General features: G+C 38.0%; 2 protein-coding genes across 11 annotated transcripts in view; one reads left to right on the top strand and one right to left on the bottom strand.

The window, feature by feature from the left end:
* Window positions 1-16,303, top strand: part of POLI (DNA polymerase iota) — a 114,105-nt gene that overhangs the window by 60,215 nt on the left and 37,587 nt on the right. Inside the window, exon 9 of one of the 7 annotated variants that reach the window (XM_043978764.1) lies at window positions 11-2,251. The exons of the other annotated variants lie outside the window; for them this stretch is intronic. Coding sequence (XP_043834699.1) covers window positions 11-105 — 95 coding nt within the window. The 3' untranslated portion in view covers window positions 106-2,251. Of the gene's footprint in view, window positions 1-10; window positions 2,252-16,303 lie in introns of those variants that run through there. 7 annotated transcript variants of the gene reach the window in all.
* Window positions 1-16,303, bottom strand: part of STARD6 (StAR related lipid transfer domain containing 6) — a 38,944-nt gene that overhangs the window by 21,376 nt on the left and 1,265 nt on the right. For 3 of the 4 annotated variants that reach the window (XM_043978767.1, XM_043978766.1, XM_043978765.1), the window contains 2 exons: window positions 11,336-11,429; window positions 11,104-11,153 (listed from right to left, as the gene is read on the bottom strand). In XM_043978767.1, coding sequence (XP_043834702.1) covers window positions 11,104-11,153; window positions 11,336-11,425 — 140 coding nt within the window. In that variant the 5' untranslated portion in view covers window positions 11,426-11,429. Of the gene's footprint in view, window positions 1-520; window positions 595-2,764; window positions 2,835-11,103; window positions 11,154-11,335; window positions 11,430-16,303 lie in introns of those variants that run through there. The other variant, XM_043978768.1, reaches the window with a different exon arrangement.

Here is a 16,303-nt window from a genome sequence, read left to right as displayed (position 1 = left end):
TTTCCCTCAGACTATAATATTTACAAATCCTCTGGCCCTACAGATGAAGACAGAGGTTCAGGGCTTTTTTGCCTTAAGATCTGCAACACTGATCTACAGAGCTGACAAGATTATCTTCAAACTGAAAATGCCAACCTCTGGGCACAGATGATGATACACTAGAACATTCACTATAGCCTAATGCCAGCTTGATAAGCTCTCTAGAAAACAAAATGCATAGTCTGAAATGAGTAACTCTCCAAGTATCTGGTGTAGAATGTTCTGTTTTCTAAACCTTGGCCCTACAACTTTACTACCAAGTGAAGACTAGATTTGTGATCTAATATAGAAGAGAGACAGACCCTGGACTGGAAGAGTTCAAGAAATTCATCTCAGAGGATAAACTTTGTTGAAGTAGCAAATAGATCTGGAAGCTTTGACAAGGACACAGCTCAGTGGTTGAATACTTCTGCTCTTTCTGGGGTCTATTTTGGAATAAGGCCCATACAAGTGGGCTTCCAATAGTTATCAGACACCTTACCCCTCACCCCAGACCTCTGTGGGCCGGTGACTAGGTCTGATTGTCATTTCAGAATCTCCATGCCAGTAACATTCCTAGGAAGTAGACAACAGAAACATTAGGCTCTTGCTGGTAATGCCAAGTGACTTTCCAGTTAAAGTCCATGAAGTTGTCACCAATTTGGTAGGCTCATAATTATTCTGACATCTACCTCCTGACCCTGTGTATTCATATACACCTGTGACTGCCTCCAGTGATGACAGGTGTATATGAATTCACACAAAAAAAGAGTAGACTCCTAGCTTCAAGGTGTGGCAAGTGCAGTGCTTCATAGACCAGGAAGACTATAGGCTACATAAACATTCATTGGAAGTTATTAGGAACTTTCAGATTCTAGACATGGTAATGTTTCTATCCCATAAACCCTGACCCTGAGGTTCAATGAGGAGTCCTGGGAGGAATGTCATTCAAGCTGCACCACCAGCCTAACTACAGAGCACCTAAAGAAATCTGAATATGTGTAGGTAGTGCTCACACATAAGTACAGGGCACGATTCCATAAGCAAACATCACAGATCAGTCATGCCAATGTCATATTTCCCTTTCCCATGTTACTGACCTCTTTTTGCTTGAATCTGATAGTTTTTTCTAGAGATAACTCCTAAAAGAATCTCGCTGAAAATCTCATCTGGCTCCCCATCCTTACCTGGATAGATTCCTATAACCTGATTTCAACCTAGACTTTGCCCAACATGAAATGGCAACTTCACCTGTCATCTGTGACTGCAGGGTAACCCATGGTTCTGATCCTGCTAAACTTCAATGATTAAAGATATCTCTGTAGAGAATTGGAAAACTTTTAGGTTTTACAAAGTCAAGGCTTGGAATAATTTTTCAGGGTTAATCACTTGTGAGCAGCCCCAATCTGCTTTAGACCTTTTTTCCTGGCTTCTTTTGGCTTCTAAGAAGCCACAAAATTATTAGACACTATTTCCTTAAGAGACTTATTATAACCTAAATATTTGAATTCCTAGTCTTTAGATGTTTACCCCTTCCTGCTTACTAGAAATTCTACCACTAATTCAAGCAAAGGTATATTTGTTACCTTGCTATGAAGTTTGGGATAAATTTTAAATGATTAAAAGAGCAATAAACAGTTCTATAAACAATACAGGAGACACTGTGCATTAAAGAACACAGATCTTTGAATGTTTTCATCTTCAGCTATGACAGCCCATATTCTCTTCCCAGGGGATGATCCTTTGTTTAACTGAGGCCTTTGGAGATCAGAACCAATTATAATGTTTGTTTGGGGAGGAGTGGGGGAGCGGGATGGAGGAAGGAGAAGCAATGATGCATAAATGCAATGCTGATTTTATGTATTTTATTTTTTGTTAGGATAGGTAAAAGAGAGGGGCATGAGTTTGGTAAAGGGGAGCTCCTTGATTAAAAAAAAAAATCTCCATGACTACACACATACATTGAATTAATTGGAGATTAATTTGTTGAAGAAGCTTTTTTTTAAGCGCAAAACTCTCCTGGGAGTATAAAGTTTATTGGTCATATCTTTGATAACTGGATCAATGTATAGCTGAGATCAGCAAAATTCATGAAATAAGCATTTTGATTGGAAGAAAAAGGAAGAAGGGGTTAATGTGGAGAGGTAAGGCAAATCTATGTGGATTAGGGAGTTTGGAGCAGCCAGACTGGGGTCGGAAAATAGCAAAAGAGGGAAGGGAGATTCAAAATTGGTGGTTGGAGAAAAATAAAGAGAAATTTTGTTTACTTTGCTACTTTACCTTGTGCTTTTGTTAGACACCTGGATGACAAGGAAAATAATCTCCCATGTGACTCTGGCATGAGTCTGGGAGGTTGCAGAAGCCTGAATTAAGCTATTAGGACTAATTTGGAAAGGCTGGAAACTTCAGCCTTCTCCCAACAGTTCAATCAATCCAGTCCAGGTTTGTCCAGTCTACTCTCTCCAGCTCCACTCTGTACTTTCTCTCCAACTCTCTTTTACCAGATAGAAGACAAAGAAGATGAAGGAAAAAATATGTATGAGACCTTCCCTCATGCCTACATAAATCTTTAGAATTTTGGCATTTCTTTATTTGGCAAATACTTCTGGGATTTTATAATAATACTGGGATCTTACTCTATCACCCATTAGAGCCTGGGGCATCCAGGGCTGCCTATTACATTATTCCCTCTGAAAAGGGCACCTTGAGCTGCCCTGCCCCTTCAACCACCCCAAGTATAATATACCTGTGCCTTCAAATGGATGAAGCAGTCACTCAATCAGCCAGGATTTATTGAGCACCTGATGTGTCTGATGCTGTGGAGAGGCAAATTCTGACACATGAGACCCTAGAAAACCATATATTTTAACATAGGAGCTCAAATAAAAGATCTCAACATAAAATTGTCTTTTAGCTAGATAGTATCTTAATAACTGTAATTAAGCTTGGTGATCATTAAAAGTGAGCTCAGAGCAAGCTGAACCTATTCTAACCACTCCCTCTGACTCTTTGCTCAGTCTTGTGCAGCTCCCTGTATTAGCTTCATGTACAAATACAACTTGAAAATGGGCCTCTTCTAACCATGTCATGAATCCCTGAAGCTTTCTGTTTATAGTGACCTGTTCAAAGTGTGGTGAAAAGTACGCTGGATTTGGAATCTAGATCTGGTGATCTCTGAACTCTTCCAACTACAAATTCTAGGATTATTATTGGGAAATCCCTCATAGTAGAATTTAGGGGTAAGGGAGGGAAGTATGTGGAGCAGCCTCGTCTTGACTGAGAAGGGAAGGAGGCACCATACAAACAGCTAGTTAAATATGAGACATTTGTAAAATAAATTTGTAAAATTTGTGGGGTGTCTATGGTTACTTAACATAGGACCCCCAAGATTTTAGTGATTTCAAGGGCTTTGAGCTCTGAGTTAATTTTGTGAATGTTAATAAGATAGTTATAAAGTGAAAATGCCATTTAAATTTGCTTTTGTGTATCACAATAACAACAAATTTTGAGTGTTTAGGGAGAACTAATATTGTGTCCCATGTGTTACCTGGCCTTTTGCAATTATTCTCTGTTAACAATTAAAACCTAGCTCTAATCGCTTTTCCTTTTCAATTGGTATTTATTAATTTGTGAGATTATTTTCCTCCTCCCACACCCAGTATGAATCATTAGCCAGAATTACTCCTGTTGGCAAAGCTTCTAAAGACTATACTTGTGTAACACAGAAGTGGGTGTAAAAGTCCTGGTTTGAACCTCAAATTCTGCTTTACAAAAGAATGGTTGCTTCTTGCATCATTGAATTACCTAACAACTGGAGTTTTTCACAAGTTTATTTATTAGAGGTAAGGAAGGCTTCTCTAGATATCTGTGGCTAATCACAGCCTGTAGTGTAGCAATCAAGCTCTTTAGGTATAAAAGTTTCACTGGTAGCTAAAATTTGACCCTTAAAAGGATCTAAACTATCTTGAGGTTTTTATAGAAATAGTGAAGAAATTACAGATTTCCATTATGCTGAGAGCTAACATCCTGTGAATATTTATCACTTGGCCCATTCCATGTGAGGGGAATCAAGGAGAAGCATAAAGTCACTAACAAAAGTGTGATGGAATTTCTAAAGATAGAAATCATCCCAACTGCAACAGATGTGGGAACAAGTACCCTGGGCTGCAGCAGCTGAGAGTCAGCTGACCATCAGCAGAAAAGAGAGCAAACAGTTTCATTGCACTACTTTTAAAGACTCGGTTAATCAAAGATGTCACTCCAACCCATGTGGTAGGAGGAAGACATTGCTGGCTCCATGTCAGGTAAACTGGGCATGGAGTTCCACATACATAGATACTGAAGAGGGCTTTGCATTTAAGAGACATTTCTACATTCAAGGATCACTTGGAATAACAACAAACAACAACAATAATAATTAGCATCTGTATAGTGCTTTAAGGTTGGCAAGTGTTCTAGTGCTTTACACATATTATTTCATTTAATCTTCACATCAAAATTGGGAGGTAGGTGGCTATTCTTACACCCATTTTACACATAAGCAAAAGGAGGCTCAGAAAAAGTTAAGTGATTTGTCCAAGGTCACCCTACTAGTAAGTGTGTGAAGCTGAGTATGAACTCACTCCAACCAAGGTGATTTCCTATTGGAAGTACCACAAGGAACTTATTGCAGTCCAGCTGCACTTATACCATATCCCTGTGCTAAGAAGCCCTGGCATAGCATCATAGTGAGACACTGGTAAATTCAGTATGAAACAACTAGTAAATTAAAAGCAAGAGAAAACACAAATATCTGTTTGTCTAACCAAGTGTTCTTTCCTATCTAAAATTAACTTAAAAAATAAAACAAAAAATACAATGCCTTTTTAACTCTTTACAACTCCATGCCCTGGTGTCTGTCACTCCACCTAATCTATCTAAAGCAGAGGTTCTTATCCTGGAGTCTGTGAGCTTTTTTAAAAAAATATTTTGATAACTATTAACATAATTGATTTTCTTTATAGTTCTATATATTTCATTTTATGTATTTAAAAAGATTATTCTGAGGAGTCCTTAGGCTTCTTCACCAGACTGCCAAAGGAGTCCAGGATACAAAAAAATGTTAAGAATCTCTGATCTAGAGGAGGGCTTCTTAAACCTTTTCCACTTGGACACCTTTTCACCTGAGAAATTTTTATACAACCCAGTGTATATAGGTATATAAAATAGGTATACATAACCTTTTACTGCCACCAAATTTTTCATGACCCCCACATTCAGTTCCACAATCCCAAATGGAGTCAAGAACCATAGTTTAAGAAGCTAGGCCGTAAACCACCTGCAGGCTTCTGACAGAAAACATGGTAAGAATGCTCCAATACAGAATTGGGAATCTGGTACTGTATCTTGCCACCAGAGGGAGTTCGTGCCAAGCCTACTGGGTATCTGAGACCACAGCAGAGGTGCCCCAAGGGCTTTCATCCCAAGCTACCAGGCAAGTGCTTTTCATACACTATACTTGAAACCAACTGGAAAAAGTCTTTGTGTTGTAAATTGTTAAAGGTAATGAAGCATAGTAAGAAAAATTGCCGTGGGTTTTTTTTCCCCCCTCTGAACTATATTCCGGAAGGTAGTTTTCAAAGAATGTTATTTAAAGTTGCCAGCTTGCTGTTCAGATCTCACATGGACAGCCCAGCTGCTGATCTGGCTGCCCATCAGTGGGAAGAACACAGTGAAAATGTACAAATTCAGTGCTGGTAGCTATTTTTGTCAGCATCCTTTCTGCAGGTTAATATCCAGGCTAATAGAGCAGTGCCCCATCTGTTCTGGGGGAGGAACTATTTTTGAATTTTCTGGGGTCATGGAGTGGGGGTGCAAGGGAATGGTGATGGTAATATTTAAGAAAGGTAGAGTTGGGAGGGAGAGGCTGACTTGGAATTGAGGGACACGAAGATAGCCTGTACCCATATCCCTTTCCCTGTTACACATGTCCATATATCATAGAAGAGAGGGGAATGATAGCAAGTAACAGACCAATAACTGGCCAAATTGGCATCTGCAACAGACTGATCTGCAATGGATTACGATTGACTCACTAGGAGAATATAAGATGACACTGGTGTTTTCTGGTGCCACTTACAGTTCAAATTTTGAGGCCCTAGGCATTTGGGGGGGGGGGGGTCCCAGAGATCACAAGGTCTAGAGAACAATGGATCTTAAAGATCATCTAGTCTAAACTATTCATTTTACAGATGAAGAAACTGAGGCTCCAGAAAGATGCCCAAGGTCACCCAGATAATAAGCAATGGAGCCAGGATTAGAGCATAGGCTCCTCTTGACTCTAAATACAGGGATCTTTCCACCATACCATGGGGAAAGCTTGGAAAAGGCTATTCTCACATCAGTGTTTGGCATAATCTTTATTGCATATAACTAACTCTCTTAGAAACTCTATTGAGGCTGGTTGTAGAAAGATAGAATTCCAATTTTGCATATGGAGAAAATTAGCTGCCAATTTATATTCATAGAGAGTCAGTGATAGAGCTTAAATTAGAATCCATATTTATGTCCCCCATCAGAAGCATTTTCTCCTCTAGAGCATGTTGCCTCCAAAGTTAAGTAAATTGTCAACTGCCAATTATTCAGGCTAAATAAGGAAAACAGAAGCATAGATATCAGGGGGTAATCCAAAAAAAGCATCAGGACTTAAAATTAATTTAGTATTTAGTCACCGAGCATTTATTATTTACTACACTTCCCCGGTAATTTGCATAACTTCCAAGACAATGGTGAAGTCCTGAGGTGCTGGAAAGCTTCTCTACTTCCCTATTGTTCCCTGGCTTCTTCCTTGTTTCACCATGAAGAAAAGGACCAGGACTTTCTAGACCAAGACAAAGAACCATCCTGAGTTAGGTTAAAGCTGAGTTCCAGGTTCACATTCATGGCCTCTTGGAGGCATGAAGGTAATTACCAGTAAGTGCTTTGGTTTAAAAGAACTACCTTTGTAGCTTAACATGGTGTAAGGAAGATACCTCAAACTTTCATTTCAATTCATTAACACTTATCAAGTGCCCAGTAAGTGCAAAACAATGCTTAGGTACTAGAGATAGAAATATTATACAAATGAAACAGCCTGTGCCCTCAGGGAGCTTCAAGTCTCCTTGTGGAGGAGGGGTTATGGGTTGGAGAGAGACAGCATATACACAATTAAGCACAGGACAAGGAAATTTGAAGGGCAGACATCTGAGGGAGAAAATAAATTCAAACAAGACCATGAAGCAGGGGATATTTGAGCTGAACCATGAGGGAAGGCAATGATTCTAAGATGTAGAGATGAGAAGGAAGTTTATTCCAGGCATCGGGGATATCACTCTCTTTTCAGCCCACAGATCAAAAAGGATTTCATTTGGTTAAGTAAAATGCAGACTTAAAGTCTCCCTTCCAACAAGGTAATGCCCCCCCCCCGCCCCCCGCCCAAGCATATGTTAGTTCATAAAAGATTCCTAGACAGAGCTAACAAGAGAGATGTTCAACGATCCACTGACTATTGATAACTGAAGCATAAGACAAGGAACTATATGCTTGCCAAAGGTTTGTTATCGTCATGATTGTTCTTATGGGTTCAGTGTTCAGTCCCAGGGGAAAAGAATTCCTTATAACTGGGGAGGTCCACCAGATGTTTCTGGTTGAAGATAACATTGTGCTGTCTCAGAACAACACAGAGCCTCCTAGGTGAGATCCATAAATGCTCAAAAGAGTTGAACCTTAACTATCCATTCACACAGAAAAAACAAGAGAATGAAGCAGTATCTATTGTCCAGACTAAAGCTGGCCCATTAATATCTTAGAGATAGATGGAAAATGAAATGGGCTCAAAACTGAATAGGAGGAAGAGAGCTGGCTGCATTACCTTTGGCATGATAGTACTTTCAATAACCTCAAGCTTTCCTCTGGAAAAAAAAAATCCATCTTTTTTTTTTTAATATCAGTATCCTTCCAGGGCAGCTTTATGGTGTGGTAGATAGAATACTGGGTCTGGAGCCTAGAAGACCTGAGTTCAAATCCAGTCTTAGATACTTAATAGCTGTGTGACCCTGGCTAAATCATTTAACCTTTATCTGCCTCAGTTGTCTTATCTGTAAAAATGGGTACAATAATAGGACCACAACCCCCCCCCATTGTTGTGAACATCAGACAAGACAATATTTGTAAAGAGCTTCACAAACCTTAAAGTACAATCTAATTACGTGCAAAGCAACCTGTTAGGTTCTGGGGATCTAAAGATAGAAATGAAACAATCCCTACCCTTAATACCTTAGCTAGCAATCTAACATTTGCTAACTACCATCATAATCATCGTCACCATCATAGTTTACTATTATTATATTGTTGTTCATTCATTTCAGTCATGTCCGACTCTTTGTGACCCAATTTGTGATTTTCTTGACAAAGATACTGGAGTGGCTTGCTATTTACTTCTTCAGCTCATTTTACACATGAGGAAACTGAGGCAAACAGGGTTAAGTGACTTGTCCAGGGTCACACAGCTAGTAAGTCTCTGAGGACAGACTTGAACTCAGGTCTTCTTGTCTCCAGGCCCAGCGCTCTATCCCTTGTGCCACCTAGCTGTCCTAGCTGGTATGTTATTATCATGTCACACCACAGTCTCTGAGGAATCAAGAGTTTGGGTTAATCCAAGGCAAAGAAGAGATTCAAAGTGGGGACAAATAGACTTCAGCTTTTTACCAACAATAAACTGTCTACAAATGTAAGCATAAAAGATATTACATGAAGAGATAGATGCATGACCAAAAAAGATGGACAAGTAAGTAGAGAGAGCAAGAGATAGGAGAGGTCATATATGTGCTCTACTGGTATTCATATAATGTCAAGAGAAAGGCCTGGAGCATTTAGGGTAGATCCCCTGCAGAGAATGGATAGGAGAACTGCTGGAATGGAGAATGTGCCAAGTGTCAGATCAATTTAATTCTCTGTGTGAAACTTTCCACCTGAAAAAGTCACCTTTTTGTCCAATTGATTTTTTAGCTATCAGTGAAAATATTAAATTGAAACAGCCATTAGTATCATATTTAAATTTGTTTAATATGAAACTGAAAATGTGAAGGATATTGCTATGCCAACACTCCTTAAATTATCCTTCCTAGGATTCTCATGAGGTTTCAGGAAAAAAAAAAATCTTCCTTAATTTTGAGTGACTATGATTTGTTTATATTCACATTTTCAGTTTCATATTAAAGAAATTTAAAGATGATACTAATCAAGCACTGATCTGTAGTGTCTGCCAGTTTCTGAGGTATAAATGTTTACAACTGAAATTTTAACTTTGGCTCTCATGAGCTGGTTCAAGCTGTCTCTATCACACCTCCAGGCTGCAGCTAAAATTATTTTAAATGGAAGGTTCTTTGAGCAAGGGGATAGAATCTTATACATTTTTGTATCCAATACATTCAAATATTTGTTGAATGAAGGAGTGAATGAAGTAATTACACTCAGGGCTGCTTTGGTACCTAATTTAAGTAGGCTAGTATTTATACCATTGTGATTTAAAAATTTACATCCCTTACCCCTCACCCCCACAAAAGCCCCACTGAGGAAAAAAAAATACAAAAACACCTCTTTCTTGCCATGGGGTGTAACAACATGGAAACAAAAACTGGACCTAGCATTGGGAGATTTGGATTCAAGTCTAACCTTCACCTCTTATTAGTTGTATGGTCTTAGTTATGTCCCTTTATGCCACTTATGTCACTTTATACTAGAATAAGATTTGGTTTCTCCTTTGTTCAATATCCATACCACTAAGAAGGTGTTGTGAGGGAGGTAAAGTCCTATATAAATGTGAATTACTACTACTAATTACTAACCACTCATTACTGCTGCTGCTGCTACTACTACTACTACTACAACTACTACTACCTGGCTTCAAATTCCTATTGTTGATTTCTACATAATTAATAATTTACATCGATATAGACTTTTCAGGTTTACAAAGAATTTTACAAAATACATTATTAGATTCTTACAATTCAGTGAAGTAGTATTACAAGTGTTCTTAACTCCATTTAACTGAGAGGTTAAATTATTTGTCCAGTCACAAAACTGATATTTAAACTCTGTGATTCAAAATTTTACATTCAGTTTTAGTGGGTTTTTTGTTTTGTTTTGTTTTGAAACATCATGCTGCCTCTGGAACTGTCATCTCTAGAAGACCACAGTTAAAATAAATTCAATGGGCCTCTAGCTCTTTCCTATAAACAGAAAATGATTTATCCATTTAGCTAGCTGATAACTCGAAACCAAGAGAGGGGACAAGATATAGAAACAGATAAATGTCAGTGGAATGGGGTATGCCTTATAAAGAATAAAAGGCAGAAACTAGGGATAAAGCATAGTCCAAAAAAGGATTAAGCCTCAAAAAGGAGAAAATGAAGATAAGCCTAACCTACTTAATTTTAAAATGTGAACACATGCTAATGTGATAGTGTTATGTGGTACCTTTTATAATAAATATGATGAATGAGAAACTCTAAATACAAGGTTGAAAAGTGTCAGGTCTGACCATTTCCCAGAGTCCTTGTGTGGAAACCACCAATCCTTGCATGCTCAACCAATAAAACTTGCCTTAAAAACAGCTAATGGGGAAAAAAAATCAGGAGATCCAGCTTTTCCTTTCTAGCGCTTCATAGGTTAGAGGCATCCATAATGCAGATAAAGAAAAAAAAATACTGGATGAAAGTAGGAGTCTAACTCCAGAAAAAGAATAAAACAAAACAAAACAACTAAACCATAACCAAGTAATAATTCTTTTTGAAACCAGTAATTCTGATGTGAATAGTTTGTTGAAAGGTTTTTTTTCTCCTCCTGTTTATCTTCAAATTTGAGAATAAATGACTGGAGGATAACATTTTTGTGTATTTTCTTAGTGTCACTTTTTAAAATAGTGATTTTATAATTCACTTTTTAACCTTTAAACCTCCATTGTAAGACTTATGTTTACAAAACAACTGTGGAATCCACTGATATCAGTGCCATCACATTTTTAAAATGCAAATTTAATTACTGCAAATAGGTAATTGAAGTACTCACAAATGTCCATCGTAATTTCTAGAAGGCTTCCAGGAAACGGTTATCTTTTTCTCAAAGGGGAATAAAAATCCACAAAAGAAATTAGCTGTCAGGTGCAAACATAAAAGCAAAACCAAAAACACACAAACAAATCTTTTTCTGTTTGTTACAAGAAAAAAAACATTTTAAAATATCTTAACAATGAATTTGTATATCATAAAATCTCTCGAAACATAGGAACTTGTTTTCTTACTGAAGTTTTAGTCACTTTCCAGCCCGATGTATCTCGGCTGAACGCTAAAACCTCTTGGGAGACTTCATCAGCAAGTTTTTTAAAGTCCATCTATCTGCAAAGTTTTAAAAACAAAAGATTGGTAGAAGAAACTCACATACAAAGAAATGAAAATATCCCACAGTTATGTTGCAATCTGGCACTGTGCTCCTTATTAATCCATAGTGTTTTGAATAATACAATCAGGCAATCTTTTTCTGTGTATGTGTCCTATCCAAGTCAGACATCCCAGTCTTCGGGATGTTCTTTTGTCATGGGGTGCAGAGCACCCCAGAATTTCTCTGGGGCACACCGAGGAATCTTCTCCTTGAGAAACTAAACCAGAGGACAGATAACGCCTAGAGAGATAAACTGAACCAAATCGGACTGAGCTAGTTTGGGATTCCTACCCTTCATTCTGGTTTCCCTTACCCTGGGGAGATAAATTTGGGTGTGGCTGCGGCCTTTGTGTTCTGAAGAGGGAACCGTAGCCACCCCTCACCCAATTCCCCCAGCTACCACCAGTGGGGGATGGTCCTCTCTCACTAAAGGAACTTTTCACAGGCAGATGGTCCACCCCCACCAGTCCTCTATAAAAGTACCTTCCAGTCTCCTGTTCGAGGAGATTTGGTACCTCTGAGCCATGTGTTTTGTGCCAAATCTACCCATGAAAAGTCCAAGGATTTCTTTCATGGTTTCCCTCCCCCCACCCTTCCCTTCCCTTGCTCCTAAATAAACTACCACCTTATTCTAACTACTTTTGTGTGCAAGAGGGTGTAATTCTTTAAAGAGGAATTCCCAAGAATCCCATCCCCTAACCCAACCTGTACCCCATTTCCTACCATATCACTTTGAAATTCGATTCAATTTAGTTCCATATCCACATGGTACCTACATATATGCATGAAGAGCTAAAATGATCTAAGCATGCTTAACTCTAATTTTCTTTTGCTTTACCTTAAACATGCAATATTTCATACGTACTAATTTTACACTTCATTCCAACTTCTGGCTTTCTAGTCTTCCCTTATATTCCATTCTTTTGAGGATTTTTTAAAAATAATGAGTGGGTTCAAAAAACATTTTAAACTCAGTCACTTCATATGCAGGATTAGCACTGGCTCACATACAATCTTTATAATTTAATTACCTGATAATTACTAGAGTTTGAAGAACATACAAGGATGTACTAAATTGATAGCAATGGTAAGCTCTTTCAATAAAAACTATTCTCCTTCATATACAGGTAATGCTAACATACCTTTGAGTGCTTTTTGACCCCTGTAAGATGATGATGAATTTATTCATCATAAACACTGAACATCAATTAAACTCCTACTATATTCAAGGCACCTTTCTAGCTGTTGGGGCAAGGGACTTCTGTATGAAGTCTTTCCTGATTCCCCCCAACTCCTAATTCTCTCCCTGACAGATTACATTGTATTTAACTAATTTGTGTTTATACATATATACATGTATATTATGTGTGTATTAACTTTATATTTCTATGCTACATATATCTTCTCATATGCACTTGTTTTCTCCCCAATTCTTGTGACTAGAGATGGTTTTGTTCTTTTTACTTGGATTCCCAGCACCCAGCACAATGCTTGTCACAAAGTAGGTGCTTAATACTTATTGTTTGATTGATTGAAATATTACATACATCTCTGCCTTCCTAAAGACAAATATATATTATATTGCAGTTCTGTACAGTTCTAATAAAAATGAGGAAGAAATATAATAATAAGAGTAATTCCATTTAAAATAACTACTCTGGGGGGCAGCTAGGTGGAGTAGTGGATAAAACATTGGCCCTGGATTCAGGAGGACCTGAGTTCAAATCCGGTCTCAGACACTTTTATTTACTAGCTGTGTGACCCTGGGCAAGTCACTTAACCCTCATTGCCCCACCCAAAAAAGAAAGTAAAATAACTACTCTGGCTAATTTGCCTCTATATTTGACCTTTGTCAATTAATCTTCTAGCTACTACCTTTGCCTCAGACCTTCCTCCTTTCCTGGTCTTTAAATCCTCATCCTTAGATAACCCCCACTAGCTGATTCCTTACTCTTACTCTAGGGCTGCTGAGTATCACGGTGGAAAGTCCTGAAATTAACCTGATTTTACTCATTACAGATCCATGGTACATAACCTTAACTGGTGCCTTGCTTTTGCTCAACAATCCTATTCTAGTCTATTGGCTTCTTACAGCATTCCTCACAACAACTATTTTAAACATTTCCTTTTCTTCTCTTGCTCTTGAATACCCTACCCACCTTAATTCCTTGTGACCTTCCCACTTGGAAGAGTATAATCGTTTCCCTCCTTTATTCATCTAACTTTTTTAACAGCATCACCCACTCATTCTTCCTCTTCTCCACTCACAGATGAGGTAGGATCCCTCTGCCTCCTCCCTCATTCCATTCCATTCCCTTCTGACTCCTTCAAGATTATTCCGGACTGTCATTCCTTCTCTACTATACAGCTACAATCTGCTTTTCAAATAGATACTTCATACTTGCCTAAACATATCTTCTTCTCAATCCGAAGGAAGGAAGGAAGGAAGCAAGCAAGCAAGCAAGCAAGCAACGAAGGAGGAAAGGAAGAGGGAAGGAAGGATGGATAGAAGAGGGGGAAGAGGTCTTCCCTTGACAAACCCCTCAATCTCTGGGCTTCTTTTCACTTCCAAACTTCTGGGAGAAAGTTTTCTACACTTGCTTCCTCTACTTTGCAATCTGACTTTCATCCCTAACACTCTCCAGAAATTGCTCTCTCAAATGTCACAAAAGACTTTCTAATCTTCTCTTTTCAGTCCTTATCCTCCTTAACCCATAAGAAGTTTTTGACCATTCCTTCTTCTTATATATTCTCTCATGGATCTCATTCAGACATTATACTCTCTTGGTTTTACTCCTCATTCTTTAACAGTAGGTGATCTCTACAAGTCTGCCCTCAGCCCTCTTATCCTTCTTCATTCCTTTCCAGCAATCTCATTCACTCTTTCAATCTGTCTTTTAGGAATAGCCCCAAATCTCATTCTAGTCCTGACTTTTCTCCAGAGATCCAGACCCCCAACTCCAACTCCTTCCAGTACATCCTAACCTAGATATCCCACCAATTCCTCTAATGCAAATGTATCTAGACATGCTCCTCAAAAACTGTTACCTATTCTGATTTCACTGTCTGTAGCAAAACATAAACACCCTTCTCTCCTGGGTTCATTACCTTGGGATTATATTTGACTTCCCTTTTGCCCGTCTTTCAAAGCTCATCGGTTACCAAGTCCTTTTTTTAATTTATTTTTTGTTTTTTGGTTGGACAATGAAGGTTAAGTGACTTGCCCAAGGTCACACAGCTGGTGTCAAGTGTCTGAGGCCGAATTTGAACTCAGGTCCTCCTGACTCCAGGGCCAGTGCTCTCTCTATCCACTGTGCCACCTAGCTGCCCCCTACCAAGTCCTTTTTTTTTTTTTTTTGCGGGGCAATGGGGGTTAAGTGACTTGCCCAGGGTCACACAGCTAGTAAGTGTCAAGGGTCTGAGGCCAGATTTGAACTCAGGTACTCCTGAATCCAGGGCCGGTGCTTTATGCACTGCGCCACCTAGCTGCCCCCCTACCAAGTCCTTTTGATTTCATCTCTGAAACATTTCTTGTATCTCTTCCTTCATCTTGATTCTCACCTCAGTACCATCTATTTGCCTGGGCTATTGCAAAATCCTAACTGGTCTTCCTCCTCCACTTTCTGCCTTCTCAAAGCCATCCTTTATATCACTGCCAGAATAATTTTTCTTTTGCCTATTCCAGATTAGGTCACTACTCAAAAATCTTCGGGGATTGTCTATTGTCTACAAATTTTAAATTCCTTTGCATGGTGCTCAGGGTACTATTCTCTGTTGTTACTCTATCTATCCTTCCAACCTTATCTTATATTAGCTTCTATATATTCTGTCCTACTGCAGCCCAATTGGACAATTCTCTGTCCCTCAATCAATCTCTGCACTCTCATTCTTGCATGTCTTAGTTCATGCTGTTCCCTAATTTTGGAATGTCCCTCTTTGCCTATTGAATTTCCTACCTAGCCTTTAAAACCCAATTTAAATGCTTTCACACCCTTTGTTAGTAAGTTTTCCTTCTCTTGGATTTCACTAACAGTTTGTTTTGTACTTCTTTAACGTACTTATGTTATATAGTTATATTATAGTTATCTGCACTTGCATCTTATACCCTCCTGAAACGGAGCCTTCATAATTTAAGATATTATGTATTATCTAAAATCTTTCCACTTCCAGTTAACCTAACATAGTGCTTTGCATATAGTAGGTGTTTAACAAATGTTTGCTTTATCAAATTTCCAGTGTCTATTGAGGAGGATATACTATGAATCTCTACAAGTTTCCTATGTCTTGCTAAACTCTCTCTCTCTCTCTCTCTCTCTCTCTCTCTCTCTCTCTCTCTCTCTCTCTCTCTCTATATATATATATATATATATATATATATATATATATATATATATATATATATATATATAATTTTGTTAGTATGCTTAATAATTTCTCTTATATTCTGATTTTCTAAAATGAAGGAAAATATTCCATTATTTACAACTTAAACCCTAGTTGGGAGACATTTACATACATTTAAAATGAGGCTTTGTTGACACTGATTACAAAATTAAATGAAGAGCTATTATATCAAGAACTATAAAAAGATAACAGTATGGGAAAATTTTTAAATGAAATTTACCTGAAAGATTTTTGGGGAAATCCTTATTTCAACAATAAAATGAATAACAATCTCTTTAAAAGTTATTTGATTTGAAATTGGAACAAAATAAGCTTCTCAAAATCGCATCATTGCCTTTTATTTTTTATTTTTACATATTTGACAACCTTTTTTCTTTGAATATTGGCTTGTGGTTTTCTTAGAGTGTGAATATATATGTAAAATATA

Source organism: Dromiciops gliroides, chromosome 1 (genome assembly GCF_019393635.1).
Source record: "Dromiciops gliroides isolate mDroGli1 chromosome 1, mDroGli1.pri, whole genome shotgun sequence".
NCBI classification, from domain to species: Eukaryota; Metazoa; Chordata; class Mammalia; order Microbiotheria; family Microbiotheriidae; genus Dromiciops; species Dromiciops gliroides.
This window is presented reverse-complemented; position numbering and strand designations above follow the sequence as displayed.